Source organism: Aythya ferina, assembly GCF_964211825.1.
Source record: "Aythya ferina genome assembly, chromosome: 12".
Lineage (NCBI taxonomy): Eukaryota > Metazoa > Chordata > Aves > Anseriformes > Anatidae > Aythya > Aythya ferina.
Genome location: NC_140308.1, coordinates 4156988 through 4173631, shown reverse-complemented (window position 1 = coordinate 4173631; position 16644 = coordinate 4156988). Strand labels below are relative to the sequence as shown.

General features: G+C 34.9%; 1 protein-coding gene across 3 annotated transcripts in view; it reads left to right on the top strand.

Annotated features, from left to right (window-relative positions):
- CDH13 (cadherin 13) overlaps positions 1–16644 on the top strand; it is a 487393-nt gene that overhangs the window by 336061 nt on the left and 134688 nt on the right. For all 3 annotated transcript variants that reach the window (XM_084533251.1, XM_084533250.1, XM_084533252.1), the window contains one exon: positions 5119–5297. In XM_084533251.1, coding sequence (XP_084389377.1) covers positions 5119–5297 — 179 coding nt within the window. The remainder of the gene's footprint in view (positions 1–5118; positions 5298–16644) is intronic.

Here is a 16644-nt window from a genome sequence, read left to right as displayed (position 1 = left end):
CTTCTCTTTGTTCTTCTTGGGCTAAAATAGCTTTATTTCTCAAAAGCATACCTTTGTGGAACTGGTTATTTTCAGTATACAGAGGTACACCTGAACTTTTGAAGAAGATGGAAATAGAATTCAGTGAACTGGTCATGTTAATTATGAAATTGGACTCTTTCTGCAGTACGTGCAGAAGACAGAACTGAACATACAGTGGAAACAAACAAAAAAATCTACTTTTTAAAGGAAGTTTTTAAGCACTAACTCAAAATTGTTCAGTCCTTAAGTTGAATATTTTAATGTTCTATTCAAATTCAGAGTCTTTTTCTAAGGGTTTATGTAAAGACACTTGTTCACATATTTGATCAAGCTAGAAATAGGTCTAACGTCCACTAAACTTCAGTCCTTTTTGTAAATTTATTTTAATAGCAATAAATTGCACTTAAATATAACAAGAGTGAATGAATGTTACCTGAGTCACGTTGAAAGACAGAAATAAAAATGCTTGTATTGCTCAGTAAAACTCTACAAAATTTCATAAATCACAATGTGCATCAGTGTAACACTCAGTTACACCTGATGAATCCTTTGCCAGACAGTTGGGAACAGGATGTAGAACAGTTGCCCTCTATGCCAGAACTGGAAAAGGAGTTGGACACAAAGTCATAAGGCCACCCAGAAGAAGAAAATAAAAATAAATAATAAAAAAGGGGCTCAGGCTGTTAGTAGTAATCTCATCCATCAGCTGAACTGTCCCTAGCATCCTCTTGGCATCTTGAAATTCAAAAAAAAAAAAGGGGGGGGGGTGGGGGAGGAGGGGAGGAAAGGAAGAAAAAGGTTATTACAAAGTAAATAACAAAATGCCAGAGAGCCTTTCCCAAGAAACCATCTGCTCCGATTACCACAAAATTGTGTAAGCATTGTGCTTTACTTCTTAATGTCTAAAGGGAGCTTTTCGCCAATATTTCCAAGCCAACTTACAGGCCAAATGAGCAATCAACAGATTGATAGCTGCAGCCTCTGGAGCAATGACTTGGCTAGTGGATATTCCTGATCGATGAGCAGCTCTGGGAGGTGCAAGCACAGGCTTTGAGTGATTATGGTAACAGTGAAACTGCACATAAGGTGTGGCAAATAACGCATGAATATTGAAATACAACACAGCATAACTATACCTTCACTGAGAGAGACTGCTTCAATGACTATCTGCACATCATCAGCAGAACTATAAAGTTGCTGATTTTGCAGACATTTGTTCCTCAGCTTGATAAGTTAATATATATTGTTTAACATGATAATGTAGCAAGCTGTTGTTTTGTGGTTTGAAAGCCAGCTGCATTTGATTGATGCCAGGAATGGAAGTATTTATAAAATGACACTGAATTAGAAGTAGTCAGTTTATGGGTCTGGGGAAATGAATCTTTTATGAAGAATAAAACTTTATGATGAAGGAGTAAAACTGAGGAGGCATGCATCTTGATTTAAACTCTTTTGGACCGGATGTATGAGGTAGAACCTTTTAAAATAAAAGTTAGTGTGACTGCATTTTTAGGAATCAAATCTCTAAACATAGTCTTTGTGGTGGCCCCATCCTAAATGTATGGTCACATTTGTACTCTCAGTGTACACCCCAACTGAGGCTAGCTCTTATCTGGAAATACAGTTATGAGACTTCTACAACAGGTTCTTGGAATATGATTTAGCTCCTGGTTTAACACTGCTGTGATTTTGAGGCATCAATAACAAATACCCATTATAACTTTTTTTTTATATGAGAGGTGGGTTTACTTGTTTTGTTTTAATGGAGTAGAATACACAGGAGGTACCACTGTGCTTTGAGATGAATGGACAGTGAACTCTGGTTAGTTTGCAAACATACTTGTGAGTATGCACAGGGATATGTTTCTGAGTACAAGCCATTCTCAGCGTGGCTGCAGAAGCCTAGCACCAGTTTTCAACTCAGTGCAAGGTTTCCTTGCTGTTTTCAGTAGCAGTATTAAGCAGCTTCCCTGGTGGTTGTGGTGATGAGTTTATATAGGTGGTGTTTAAAGAGAGGTAGTTCTTTTTATTGATGTTCACAAACAGAAAACAGATAAAGTTTTATACAGACTGTACTAATGTATAATGACATCTAAAGACAATTTTTATGTGGATTTTTGCATCTATTATATGAACTTGTGAGAGTAGAATAACTTTTGCTTAAGCATACACATTACCTTGATGTTAACTAGTTAGCAGTATCTCAAAATCTTTGGCAGAGGCAAGATAAAAACAAATGGATCATATTCTCAACACCTGCCCTACTGGCACTAGCATCTCTGTGCAAAATGAATGTGAAATTCTGTTCTTCTGACTTACTAGAATTTTTTTTATCTTTTTGCAGCAGAACAGATTACACAGAACAAGATCATGTCCAGAGAATAGAAAGGTTAAAGAACTGCAGCTGGCAAATCAGAATCAGATTCAGCCATTGTATCAAGCCAGTTTTATGCCAGAATAACTAGCGATTTGGGGATTTACATCAGATCTTAAAATCTGTATGTGCCTTCTACACTCATCATTAGAAATATTTCAGTAAAACTGTCTAGGACAACTGTATAAATAGGATTTCCACCTGAGTATGTATTTGAATCAGGTTTGAATCTCTGCTGAACATAACTCCTCTAATAGATGACTAATGGTAGAAATTTAAATTCATTTAAAAATATAGTCTGATGTACTTGAACATAGCATCCCATTAAATTGCATTTTTCAAGGATGAGTCATGTACTGACTACCATTGAATTTCATTTTGAGTGAAACACTTTTTGAGCACTCTAAGATCTCTTGAAGTCTTGCCCTAACTCTTATTTATTTCAGTGAAGTCTTGCGACTTGGATGATCTTCATGAAACGTTATCTAACATGAATATAAATAATCTTCTTCAAATACAATAAATACCTAAAAAATAGCACAGTGTGTCACAAGTTTCTTGTACTTTTAAAAAGAGGTTGAATATTTATCCTTCAAAACAGAAAGATGTTTTTTCTTTTTGCTTCTGAAAAAGTCTCAAAGTAGTTGAAAATAGCAGGGCTAGGATCATCTTGTAATATTGGAAAACATGGCATGGCATCCAGTGGTAAGCTTCTTTTTGAGCTGTCTGACCTTTAATCACTGGTGAATAAAACCAACATGCTGTCAGATCTCTGTTATATTTCTCAGGGGGGTAACTCTGCCTGAAGTAGCAATGAAGCAAAACCTTTGAGAGCTTGTATTCAAGGTCACTACAACAAGAGGCAATACTTTGAGAAATGCAGCAAAAGAAAAAAAGAAACATCTAAACAAGCCAGTTGTGGTTGTTTAACAGTGAGTGAAGCAATTATGTCAGCCTGTAGATTAGTTGTTTTTATTTTTACTGCAATACTTCATTTTTATTTGATTTTAAGTAATCTGTGCTTGAAGACCTTCACAAAGAATAAAAGCTCACTGCTTATTACCATACACGAATGTTACATATTTATTTCTGTTCTGCAGGCACTTCCAATGTAATGTCTTAGGCCTTGTCTGTACTAGAGGGTTTTAATCCCTTGTAGTTACTTTGCAAAGTCTGTATGGATACTGAGGACAAATCTTACAGACCCAGCATGAAGTGAAAATGTATTTCAAATGTATTCCAGGCCAATCTGATCTAGTGGGTGGCATCCCTGCCTGTGGCAAGGGGGTTGGAGTTGGACAATCTTTAAGTTACATTCCAACTGAAGCCATTCTTATGATTCCTCATGACATTTTAGAATAATACTTGTCTATTGAAAGTCTATGGGGAGTAAAGAGTTAGACGCTATATAAGAATTGAACTCTAGCAAAGAATTATAATTAACTTTGTGGTTCAAACATTACATGATACAGTTTCACTGCTTAAGTAATGTAAGTGCAAATTGGATAGTTGATAGAATTTGATAAATTGTTTTGGTTGAGGTTTTGAGGCAAAGGAACAGATACCTTCTTATATTCCCTTGTTGGTTTAAAATTTGCTAATAACTTTTGCAGTAATTTGTTACTTAATTTTGATCCACCGTAGGAACTAGTTCACTGATTTGATCACAACTTTTTTGTTTGTTAGGGTTCTATTCTTTGTTCAGGAAAATATTACCAGAAATGCTTTAGTTTTGGTGTGATGACATATTGCTTTTAGTTATATTAAAAAAATACATAAAATTATATTTATACCTAGAAATGAACTGAATAAGTTTTAATGGTCTAGGAGTGAATATCACAGATGTCGAATTATTTCCTTTCCTTTGTTCCCAAATTACTTCACAAAGCAAATAAATGATGCTATGATAGCATTTTAATTTTGTCATCGTCTGGTGCTCCTATCCAAGAGAGGGCAAAATACTTGATCCCATGATGTGGGAGTATGTGCTCCATTAGGTAACCAGAGAATTGGCAGCACCTCAGTTGCCTCTGTATTAACTGTGAAGTAGAAGAGTATTAAGGTTTTTCCTCTGTAAATTATTTAAGAATCTGTGCAATCAGCAGCATTCACCCTGTTGCTCTCTATAGCAGAAGTGTACGCTATAGCATTTTCATATTAAAAGCAACTTCATCACAATAAGGATAGTCTGGCAATAAAGGTGGGTGTTTTATATTAAGAATGATGCAATAATCCCATAAGTATGTTCAAATCAAAATTAGAATAATGTAGGCTTTATTCATGATAAAATTTGTCATACTGACAGAAGGATTAAAATGTCCAGCCAGTTTTGAAACTGTGCAAGAATTCAAAGTACAGAGATCTTTCTCTTATTTCAGCATTGCCGAATCATGGATATCTTGTAGACTTTCTACCTGTAGAATCTAAAGCATAGAAGATGCATCTGCACTTCACCCAGTGTAATGTTATTAATGCGGATAGCAACAAAGTTTTTGGTTAGTAATTTGTCAGCTGCAAACCAGAAGCACTAACAACTTTTTGTTGTTAGCTCAGTAGTAATAAAAAAAAAAAAGGAAAATTGCAATTACAGACTAAGTATCATGTGAAACTATTTAATGGTCTTGATGAGATAATTATTTTGTACCCACCTGGTTCTCACAGGTGAAGGCAGCATAATTTTAAGTGTTCTCGCTAACTACATTGTCTGTCCATCTTTCCCTTAGGAACAACTGTGATGCGTATGACAGCATTTGATGCTGATGACTCTAGCACAGACAATGCTCTTCTGCGATATAACATCATCAAACAGACACCCACCAAACCATCTCCAAACATGTTCTATATAGATCCAGAGAAGGGAGATATTGTCACAGTGGTGTCACCTTCAATGTTGGATCGTGAGGTAAGTTTCCTATCACCAGATATTTTAATGTTCACGTCTATAATCTCCTATGATATTAGGAAATGTTCAGGAGTATTGTTGGGGTTGGGGGTTGGAATGATCAACTTTGAGGAGTCTTTTATAGATTTCTGTTAATTTCTTATTTTGGCATAAGAAGGTATGTTCTGTGATCACTATTTATAAATCTAATAGTTCATTGTTGGACAAGACTTCTGGTGTTGGTTGATGAGAGCGAAGATCCCAGGAATAAATGGAAGTCAAACTAGAGTTACCAACTGACTGTTTGGCAGCAAACAACAAAAAAAGCAAATTAAAAACAAAAAAGACCTAATAGTGTGTGTAGCTTGCTATGAGATTGTTACAGTTCAGTGCTTTAAATCTTTTTTCTAGAATTTTGTTTTTAATGAGAAGATTTATTGGAATAATTAACTTAGTACCAATACTTATTACCCCATGAAAATACAAGAAAGGAATAGTAAAGGGACAGATTGTCTGCATGTGTCTTGGAGGTGAGCTACTATCACGCAAAAATCTACTACATTTATTGTTGATCATTAACATAATGAGAGCATGAACAGATAATAAAGAAAACTTACGTATGATAATCTCAGATTCAGAAGGCAATAAACTAAATTTAGATGTTATCACCACGTATGAAATCTGGAAACCATTATAGTGATGACCTGAAGAGTTATTCTGTACATAACCACTTTCCTCAGTTATGTAGGGCTGTGTGCTCTTAGGTTCCTCGAGGCGACCAGGTTCTTTCCTTGCAGTCTGCTTCAGGGAAATCCAAAAGATCTTAACTTGTCACTCTTCAACCTTGTTTTATTTTGAGTGTATATGCTGATTTACTGAACTGGTCTTTTATGTTGGTTAGATACAGGACTATCCAATGTTGTCAATATTCAGCATGTTATGTCTTATTTTAACCATGTGAAAACAATACCTATACCACATACACATTTTAGGTGACTCATTTTTCTGCATTTTTTTTCCAACATCAGACAGTTCATGGGTAAAACAAATACATATTCCAGACACACGTTGCAATAAAACTAAGGTTTAGGCCTTTAGGTCTTTTAAGTTCAGAGGAATTTCGGTTCTTTCATAACTTGTGTGACTGGCCACAGAATCATGCGCAAATTAAGATGTATATAATCACTACCTTCTTGCCTCAGATTTCCCTTCTAACTTCATTGTTTCAGTTCAAAAGCTTTATACTGTTTTCTAAAGTCACTTTAGGTATTTTTATTCCTAATAGATAACCGTTCCCCAGATTAAACCAATTTACTCAAAATTAGAAAATCAATGGAAGGGAATGAACATGCCTGCTTTTCCTAGTATCTTCCAAAGGTCACTGGTGATTCATGAAATAATGATGCTGTCTCCATACAAGAAGTCTGGCCACAATCGAACAGATATTACAGCTCGGTAGTATATTCAGAGAGTAAGATCTGAGTTCCTCGTGATTTGTAATAGTAGTCAACTTGTTACCTTTACTTTGAAGGTGACAAGGCAAACTGCTGTCCCATTGAAACTGCAAAGTAATTGTTATTGTTGCAACACATGCTGAATTGTTTATGAGTCAAAATGTAGAGTGAGCTGTATAAAATTTTAACAACAACAAAAAAAAAAAAAAAAAAAAAAATCTGCTGTTAAAGACCAGTCTAATACTGACTTGTCAAGTGAATGACTTGCTAAAAAGCAAGTTTCTTATTTCTTCAAGATGCTGTGTTGTCTTCTGTCATCTTTGTGGGTTCAGCCATTTCTGCCCCTTCCTGCGTGTATAGGAACTAGTAGACATACCTCCCTTTTTGGATCTCTAAAGTTTACCATTCATATGCAAAGATGTACATCACCTATTTTAAATCAGAATAATAATTTTTAGGGACAAATGGCCTAATGATCCTGTTCTGAACAATTCTGGTTACCAACATAATCTTGCTACTATAAATACTTCTAGTCAGTGTCTCAGGATATAACGTATTATGCTAGGATAGATGCAAACGTAGAACAGCAAGTTGTTTAAGTTTTCCATTGACTCCTTGGAAAAGCAAATGAATGTGAACAACTCAGCTGCTCCTTTTTGATGATTGTGATTTTAGTCAGCATTGTTTGCAGGTGTAGCTCATGAAGATGAACATAGTTTTTCCATGGGGGAAGATTTATGCTGGGGAATTCCAGTTTCAGAATCTGAAAAAATAGGTTCTGGTGAACCTGAAGCATTGTGACTGCCAATTCAAACCATCAGCTTCTCCTAGATTTTACTTAAACTAAAAAATTTACAAAAACTACTAATTTTTCTGTCTTTTGCTAGCTGTATTTATTTTCCGTATGAATCATAAAAAAAAGCTATTACTAGTCAAAAGGGGATTATCTTCAGTTCTTCCTAGGACATGTACTGTTTAAAACTGTATTAGCCTTAGACACCAAATGAGAAGCTGCATTAAAGTAGAAGTTTCTCAAGGATATGGACATAGAGAAGGAGAAAATTGTTTTGCATTAATCACATCTATAGGCACCAGAGGTTGATATAAACTGTTTTAAATTATGCTAAAACACCGATTACAGTTGCAAGTTCTACATCTCTTTTTGTAATTTTGACCACCACTTGGATTTTGATGCTTTTGGGAAATTTAAGATAAACTAGCAGCATGTAAGTTTTGTGTTGTGTTTTTGTTGCTTATTTGTTTATTTATAGTATAATCAGTTTCATGTTTGTGTATCAGAGAAAACAGGAAACTGGGTTTATTGTGTAGTGCAAGATGCCTTGTATCTACGTCTCACTATCTGGTAGGTTTGAACATACTCTACAGCCCATATTACTTTGTTATGCTTCAGTGTTTTCATAGGAGTTGACATGACACAGCCTCAGAAATTCTTGTTTCAGTGCAAAGAATCAAAACAAAGGTATTTACCCAAAAGTAGAGTGAAGTGTGGGCCTCAGTTTTTATTTCTGATTAAATATATATGGGAGAATCTCAGCATTCATAAGTAAACATCTAGACTAACAATAAATATAAGGAGATAAAAATCAAGTCAAGCTTTTTTTTCTTTTTTTTTTTTCTGGTAATATTTGAGGATTGAAAGTGAATTCTAAATAGATGCTTTTTCAGAAAAAAATAAAAGAATTAAAGGGAAGAAAAAAGATGAACTTCTTTCTGGTGAACCTCAGGCTGCACCTGTTCTTTTAGCTGTAGAGGATCAGTTCAAAATGAATTTTGTTTAATTTCTACAACCCTTTGAAATTTCTTTCTCTGTGACTTAACAGTTATTAGGTGTCTTGATAATGCTTTCAGGTGTGGTAAGTGACTTCATACACTTTATGAATGTTGTTACATGCATAAGGCAGCAGAAGGAATATGTAATGTGAAAGTCATTTCACTCGTTTTAGGGTTGCTTTCTTTCTATACTATCTAGAAATAGAAAAGTATTCTCAGGTCTTTTCTTTGGGTTGCATGTCCATTTGCAGATCTTCAACCTAGCTATTTTATTTTTTTGTTTTAATTGTTTGTTTTGTTCTAATTATTTAGAAGATACGTAAGATAAGACATAGTTTCAAAATTTTGTAAAGTGAGAAAATACATCTTTCAGCCAGATCCAGTTTTCATGAATTAGAATTTTCCAGCAACTCTACTAGTAATTGGACGTGGTTTTTGATTGCTTAACAAGTTTGAATAGAAGTTTAAATTAGCACAGATAGGTGACAGTGGTTGCTTTGAAGTTATTTCCATTGTATAATATCACCTACAAAAGTGTTAAACAACAAGGTCATACTCTCTAATATGCAGAAAAAGTGTATGTAAGAATCCCACATTATATCAACTTCTGAGTGCTTTTGATTCCTATTGACATCTGCTGAGGGAAGCTGAGAGTGCTTCAAGCCTTCAAAGAAAAACTCAGCACCATGCAGGATTTATATGGCCTGAATCTACCAACTTATATTCATTTGTAATTTTTTCACATTCAAAATTTTTCCAAAAGTGCATGATCCTCACGGTTTGCATCAAATCTCTGTTAGTTTATTCAAGAACATCCATTTTCATTTTCAGAAGGCAGGTAAGGACATATTTTTGAAGATTAATGAGCATTTTATTCTTGCGAGAGCTAGGTAGGCATCCTTGAATGTGTCAGAGATAAAGATTGAAGAGTGTTAGGGGGCAAATTATACCTCCAGATATCCATTGGAGAGCACATTTGATTCATAGATTCAGATAAGGGTGCCCTCTACCAAAGAGTGTGGTCTAAATGATCCCAAATAGAGAAAAAAAAAAAAGGTGTCTGTGTGTGTAGGGGGGGGGGGGGGGGGGGGTCAAAATGAAAGTAATCTTGAGAAAGTGTCCTGAGTTTTGGATTTTAGGAATGGAGAGTCCATTTCAAAGTGACACTTCCCTGCAGTGAAAGAAAAATAACACTTCTTGTTCATAGGAGGAGAAAACACTTGTAAAATGTAGAACCAGCTCTTAAATTTCTTTTATGGAACAGTAATCAGTTTTTCTGCTTACCCACAATGCTGTTTTGCCAGTTACAGACCCTTGGTCTGTAGGAAAATACCTGTATGATTAGTATAAATTTTGCATGGCTATAGTACTATAAGACCGTTGTCACCACAGTTAAGTGAATTTACTTCTCACTGAGGAGTAATATGCTTTTGATAGGAACTGCTGTGTTTAATTTGGTTTAAAGTTTAAAAAAAAAATAGTTTGAGATATCTGCTTTGTGCTGGACTATATGCTGTTATATATGTTTTTTAAAAACTCTTCTCAAGAAAAATAATTCAAGTATTCTGTGATTCTGGGAAACTCAGGGCTGGAGTCAGTTAAATAAATGTGAGTTCTCCAATGAGACTGACACTCAGTGTGCCTGCACAAAGCCATGGCACCACTCCAGCAAGCATTTCCTATATTTTTAACCTTTTGAATCAGTCTTGATGCATCTAAATATCATTATTTGCATCATATATACCTGTCCCTCTCTTTATTACTTGAAAAGATGGAGCTGATAGCTTTATGCTATAAACCATGAGAAACCTGGAGTTACACTAGCCTGTCCTGCTGATGTTTATGTAGCCTACTTGTAATCATGTAATAGCAGGCTGAGGCTCTCACTTTTCTGGATGACTCTAAGCTTTAAACAACAACTGCAACAACAGAAGTCTGTAACACCTAGCAGATACCCATTCCTGCCCACACATTTATGAATGACTGTACGTTGACTTACAATTTTTCAAGTCAATGCCAGTCTGCTGATACATATTCACCAATACACTGGTTGCACGAAGGATGAATGCTTGCATAAATGTTCTTTACAGTATTCAATCAGTTTTGCTGTGATAAGTAAATCAGTGTTCTTGTTGATAGGGCTTAAGTTCTCTGAAGGCAGACCAGTAGAAAACAGAAAGACCTTCTCCACTTCTGCCAATGGACACTATCCACTTCATCCATATTTTCCATTTTGAGATATGTGTCTTAAGCAGTCAATATACTTATTACTTACTCGATCTAAATGCAAATGCTGAACTAACAGTGCACCCTCAGTTTTAATGAAAAGATATTAATCTTTTCAGCAAATGCATTCCACATTTGATCTTCGTATTAACCTCTAAAATATTCATATTTACAGTGATTGTAGGAAAATGTATACCTTGGAGCCTACCAGCTCTGAGTTAGAATAATTGTATCATTTTGTCTTGTCTTTGACAGAATTCCTACTTGCACACCTTTACCTTATAGCCGGACCTCAGTTTCTACTTTTTTTTTTTAAGTGACATATATCGCAATATCTAACATTTCTTTCTTTTCCACTTAGAATACATGATAGAAAAGGCTTTTTTTTTTTTTTTTAACCCTTAGTTAATGCTTTCCTTATACTATGTTTTCTGATTCCTGAAAATATGGCTGATGCTAAGGGAAGAAAAAGAATATGCCCAGCTCTTCTTGAGGATCTTGGATTTAATTCTTTGGTAGGCTACTGGCGTTTCATTCCTCTGATCGTGCATTATCTGCCATAGTTGGAAAAACAGGTGTTTCTCAACTACTCTCATCTATTGATGACTCCAAGCATATTTTGAAAAAACGTACTCCTAAAATAACTTGCTTTCTGGGAAAGCTCAGTATTTTCCAGAAGAAGATGTGAATATGATTTTTCAAATGTGCAGTTTTCTGCACTGTTTCATGTTTGGCTTAGAGTTTTTGGTGTTGATATCTGTGGCAGATTTGCTGATCCTCTGGACGTGCCACTCATCTAAATATCATGAGTTTCTCTGACTCTGATACATTGCAGAAATATTTTAAAATATCTTCAAGGCATTTACTAAGAGTGGCACAAAGCATGATAACAGCTTCCCAAGTACTTTGAATAGAGGCTGATAACTGATGTATGTTATCTTTTTGGGTAGAGTTTCTTTATTTAAAAAATGGAAAGGAATATTAGGTCTATAAATGTTCAGATACTAAAATCCCAGTATGTCAAATGACTAAGAGAGGAGAAAAAAAGTGGTGTACCTTTAAAAACAAACAAACAAAAAACTTAAAGTAACAGATTTTGCAGAAAGAGATGGTAAATTGCTGCTAAATGCTGGGATGTATTACAAGTACAGAGGGTCCAATGGTAGCTGAAGTTCGTCTACAAAAGAAGATAATAAAACAATATCCAGATTAGTGTCATACCATGTGTTTTGTAGATGTCTGTGTCAATGTCAGCTTAAAAAAGAGAATAGAAGGGCCAAAAGATGAGGCAAATCTGAAATATGCACACTTCCCATGTCTTTCAGTCTTTTCTTAGGGCTGAGGAATATTAAAGGAATACCTTTCTACAAAAGGTAGAAGTGTCTGTCTATCTTAACAAACCCTTTTTTTCTACAAATATCTCTAGTTTGTAGACTGGTTTTGCTATATCTGTAATATGAACTCTTTGTTGTAAAAGTAGTGATATACTGCCATTAAAAAAAAAAATCTGCTTGAAAAAAATACTTCCGTTTTTATCAAATCTTAAGTTTGATTTTTGCACCAAATACTATTACTTTTAGAATGCTTAGTAATTTCTCTACAAGAAATACCCAGGTAGCACCTAGCTTCTATATTGTCAATTTATAAAAATTGTATTTGTAAATTCACAAAAAAATATTTGCGTCTGTATTAACATCCTGGCAAGGGAGAGTATTATCGAGTGCCAGAAATTAAGATTACACAATGGTCATGTTCCCAAGAGAAGACTAAGAAAATTCTTAGATTAAGAATTATTATCCAGAAGAATCTAGCTATAAAACTAGTTTGGGTCTAGATTCCATGACCCCATTGTATTTCATGTGTTTTTAGACTGTATGTAGGAAAAACTGATTAAAACTTTTTTTTTTTTTTTCTTTTTTTAAGATTTTATCTTAATACCATCAATCAGAAAATACTCTCTCTCGAAGTTGTATCTATCCTTTTTCTGGAGCATATAATTAAAAAGTAACATGAATTTATAAATGTATTTTTAGCTTTTCCTCACAGCGTAATTGTATTATTTTGGTCTCTGTGAAGCATTAGGTAGCATTTCTCTATTTAGTTGTCAGCATCTAAATATAGAACTGTATTCAAAGTTTTTTGTTTTTTGTTTTTTTTTTTTTTTTAAAAAGGCAACAAAACCCCCAAAGCACACAACAAAACCACCTCCTATATTATGTATATACAAACATTTCAGAAGCTCATAATCTAAAGCTTAAATGAAGCTACGTACTCACATGGTTGATTACTGTAGAAAAAAGGTCAACTTACTACTGAAGGGCTAGTCTTTATATGCATTATGTTCTTTTTTTGGTATGGTTATGAAAGTTCTCTATATGATATGTTTTTCTTTTTTCTCTTGCTGGATGACCACTGAATTCTGCCAGTATAAGAATTCTGCCTTTTATGCATATAATTCAGTTTTGCTTATTACTTTTTTCTGTTTTACTTTTGACATCTTTAATTTGGTCCATGGAATGGAATGGAATAGCATGGAATTTTGTTTTTCAAGGCAAAAATAAATAATAATAAATAAATAAATAAATAAATAAAAATAATAAAAAAAACCTGGGGGGGTGTTGATTTTCTTGAGAGGAAATCTATAAAGTATCATTCTTCCTGCAGAACAAGTATAAGCTGATGCCTTCAGGACCACATACATAAATCATTCCGAAGTAAAGATACTGCTCACTTAGAAAAGTGATTTGTAAATACTTTAAGTTAGTGCCATATTGTACTGCTATTTTTAAATAGATACCTCCATCTAAAAGATGAATTCTCCCTTGTGTGTTGATGGTATTGTGGAGCAGTATTTATGAATGTTGGCTTTTTTTTTTTTTTTGAAATACTACATATGTTTTTAGACTACGTTGCCTGACAATACTTACTGAATAATTTTTAGAAAAATGGACCACAACTTGTCGTAGTATTAATACTAGGATTTTGCCTTGTGTAAAGTCTGAAAGCATGCTTAGACAGGCCAAGCAACATGCACACTGCAAATGAAGTGGGATACGTGAGGTGGTAGTGGAGGGAAGAGGAGTTCTAATCTTTAAAATGTAGGATAATTCCATTGACAATCATAAAAATATTTCAGATTTAAGGGACTGTAACAAAGAGAGACCCTAGAATCTGGCCTTTGCTTCTTCAGCGAAGAGGAGGAAAGGAAATTTTATTCCAAATGTACTTCAATTTAATAAACATCTGTCATGTATATTTAAAACTGCCATTTCGGGATTGTAATTATATCATCTGAAAATAAGTCTTCCTCAAAAGAGAATTGAAGTGACAGGCTGAAGAAAATGAAACGTGACGTTGCTCGTTCTCCTTTCGTCCTACAGCTAAAATTTAAATTAATTTTCTTCTTTTTGACAGAAAGTATTTTAATTGGAAATTATTTTTGATTGCAGTTTTCAGAGAGGAATGGAATTCTTCTAGTGTGTGTACAGAAGTTGTTCAGTGTCTCCATAATATTTTACTAAATTAATCATTTGCAGATATTTTAAACAGTTGGCAGCTGTACTGGTAAGTTCTAAAGAAGGTTAAACAAGTAAAACATTTGAGGCAAGAATTAAAAGTAGTAAGATAAACGTAATGATTTTTACCTTTTTTTGTTGTTCCTCAGCACCTTTGCATACATTCATGTTGTGTTTGTTGCTAATAGTTACCTGCTTGTTGGGATAAATTAATATTTGGTATTAGCAGTAACTAAACTGTAAAAATTACATATGCTGTCTCAGTTCAGTTTAAGTTTACTGCTGAATTTCACTTTTAAAAATGTTGAAGGAAAGTTATGAAGTCATAGTCTTATGGGAGGCACAATTCTCTATAGCTGTGTAAGTTCATTTACACTCATTCCACAGTCTGTTAATGAACTAAAAGATCATAATTAAATTTTCTTCCAATATACTTTCATTTTCAGCTTTCAGGCCTTTGAGTTTCTCCTATTAATAACTTAATCTAAATTTCACAGAGGACAATGGCACGCATGCCATGACCATCATAGACGGTAGCTTTCAATGCTGAGACAGATTGAGCCAGCCTATAGGGATCAAATGTAGGTGTTTGCTCTAATATCTCACTTAAGCATTATTTCTGGATTGACATAAATGTTTTTTTGACATCTGATTCAGATGTCACCAGACAGTGAAACACCAGAAGGTACAGGAATGCAGCTCTAAATAGCTATCTAGGTAATAGTTCAGTGGAAGCTGCACTTTAGAGAGTAAATAGGTCTGCATAGTAATAAAAAGACTGTGTGGGATTATCAGAAAAATTTCAGGATTGAGGCAGTTGCTACTTTGACATTTACTTCAGCATTGGCACTTAACTGCATGCATGAAACTCTTGGGCAGGAAGAGTGACTTGAGGAAAAAGGTGGTTCTGAGACACCAAAATGCTGTTTCACCCATAAGAAGTGGCAGAAATTCTGTTGCATGTATTACCTTTCTTTCCTTTAATCTCCGTTGTTTTAGAAATTTCTGAATCATCTGTCTGCACTTTTGTTAACGTGTCCTTGAAGAACTATAAAACTTAGAGACAAACTAAAGAGACAAAATTCCTGTAGAACTCCCTAAAGTATTTCTATCTTTTAAATGAATTGCAAGTGGTAGATGTTAAATGCTGAAATACGAGACGTTTTTCAGAGAAATGTATTGGAAGTGTACCTTCTAGTATCTAGAAGTCCAAAGATTTCCACTAATATCATTAAATGTTTGAGAATACAAAAGAAAGATAGTAAAAGCTGTGCTGATGGTAATGTAAGTCTGATTTAGCCTTTTTCAAGGTAAGTGAAAAGTCATCTCCCTTGATTCTTGGGGCAGACTTTGCAGCAGGCCCAAGGCAACTGTACAGCTAAACAGGGGAATTAGAGATAGCAAGGCTTTTTCCTGGACTTCTGATTTCTCACCATAACCAAATTACAGCATTAAGGCTTCATCTTCTTGACTCAAAGGAAAAATAATCACCAGGTTCTGTACCCTGTCGTCTCTTCACTTTTTAAGGTAGCACTTTCAGATAACAATAGGTAAAAGCATTGCTTTTAGCAATGTGGCTAAAGAGATGGTTGTAAGAGGTTCAGAGAAGTAAGCTGTGTGGTTCAGTTAGAAAATTTCAGCACTTCCAAGTAGATTGTTTTTCAAACCTGTTTTTCTAAGAGAACTCAAAAGGTCCCAGTCCAGTTAGGAAGTTTTGGAAACTGTTGTGTTTTTCTGTGCTTGCAGCAACAGCTTAATGGTGAGACAAGGTGGGCTGATCTGCCAGGTCCCTGTCATGAAAAGGTAATGTGACTGCCTGCCCAACCACCTTCCCATCAGCACGTTTACTAACTGAGCAAGAAACTGATCCAGTAACAGAAGCTTGCTGGATTCCTGAGTTGAATGAGCTCATAGAAATGCCTGAAGTCTCCCCATGCTGTCATGGGGGAAATGGGGATGAAGCCATGTGGCTGAGTGGGGGACCAGGATGTGAAACAGCAGTGAAAAGAATGAGTGAGCCGTTCCCTTAGCTCACTTACACCGGTAATCCTCCCCTGGATTTGTGATTTATGTCATGTATGTAGATAGTCTTATTGATGTGAATTGTTCCTTCTTTCAAGCATGTGTAATGCCTGGAGGCTTATTTAGAAATCCAACATGAAGCTTACATTTGAAAATTTTGGTGCAGCACTGTTTTAAAAAATTAAATCGAAACAAATGAGCAACAAAACAAAACCTTCAAGAATAATGCTCCATTTCATCCAACAGAAGAACAGCAAATAAGGCTGGAAAACACCTACCTTGCTGGGCACCAGTTGTAATGTATCCCAGATTGTACCACCACTCAGAATTCACTGTACAGGACTCCAGCTCTCTGTAAAG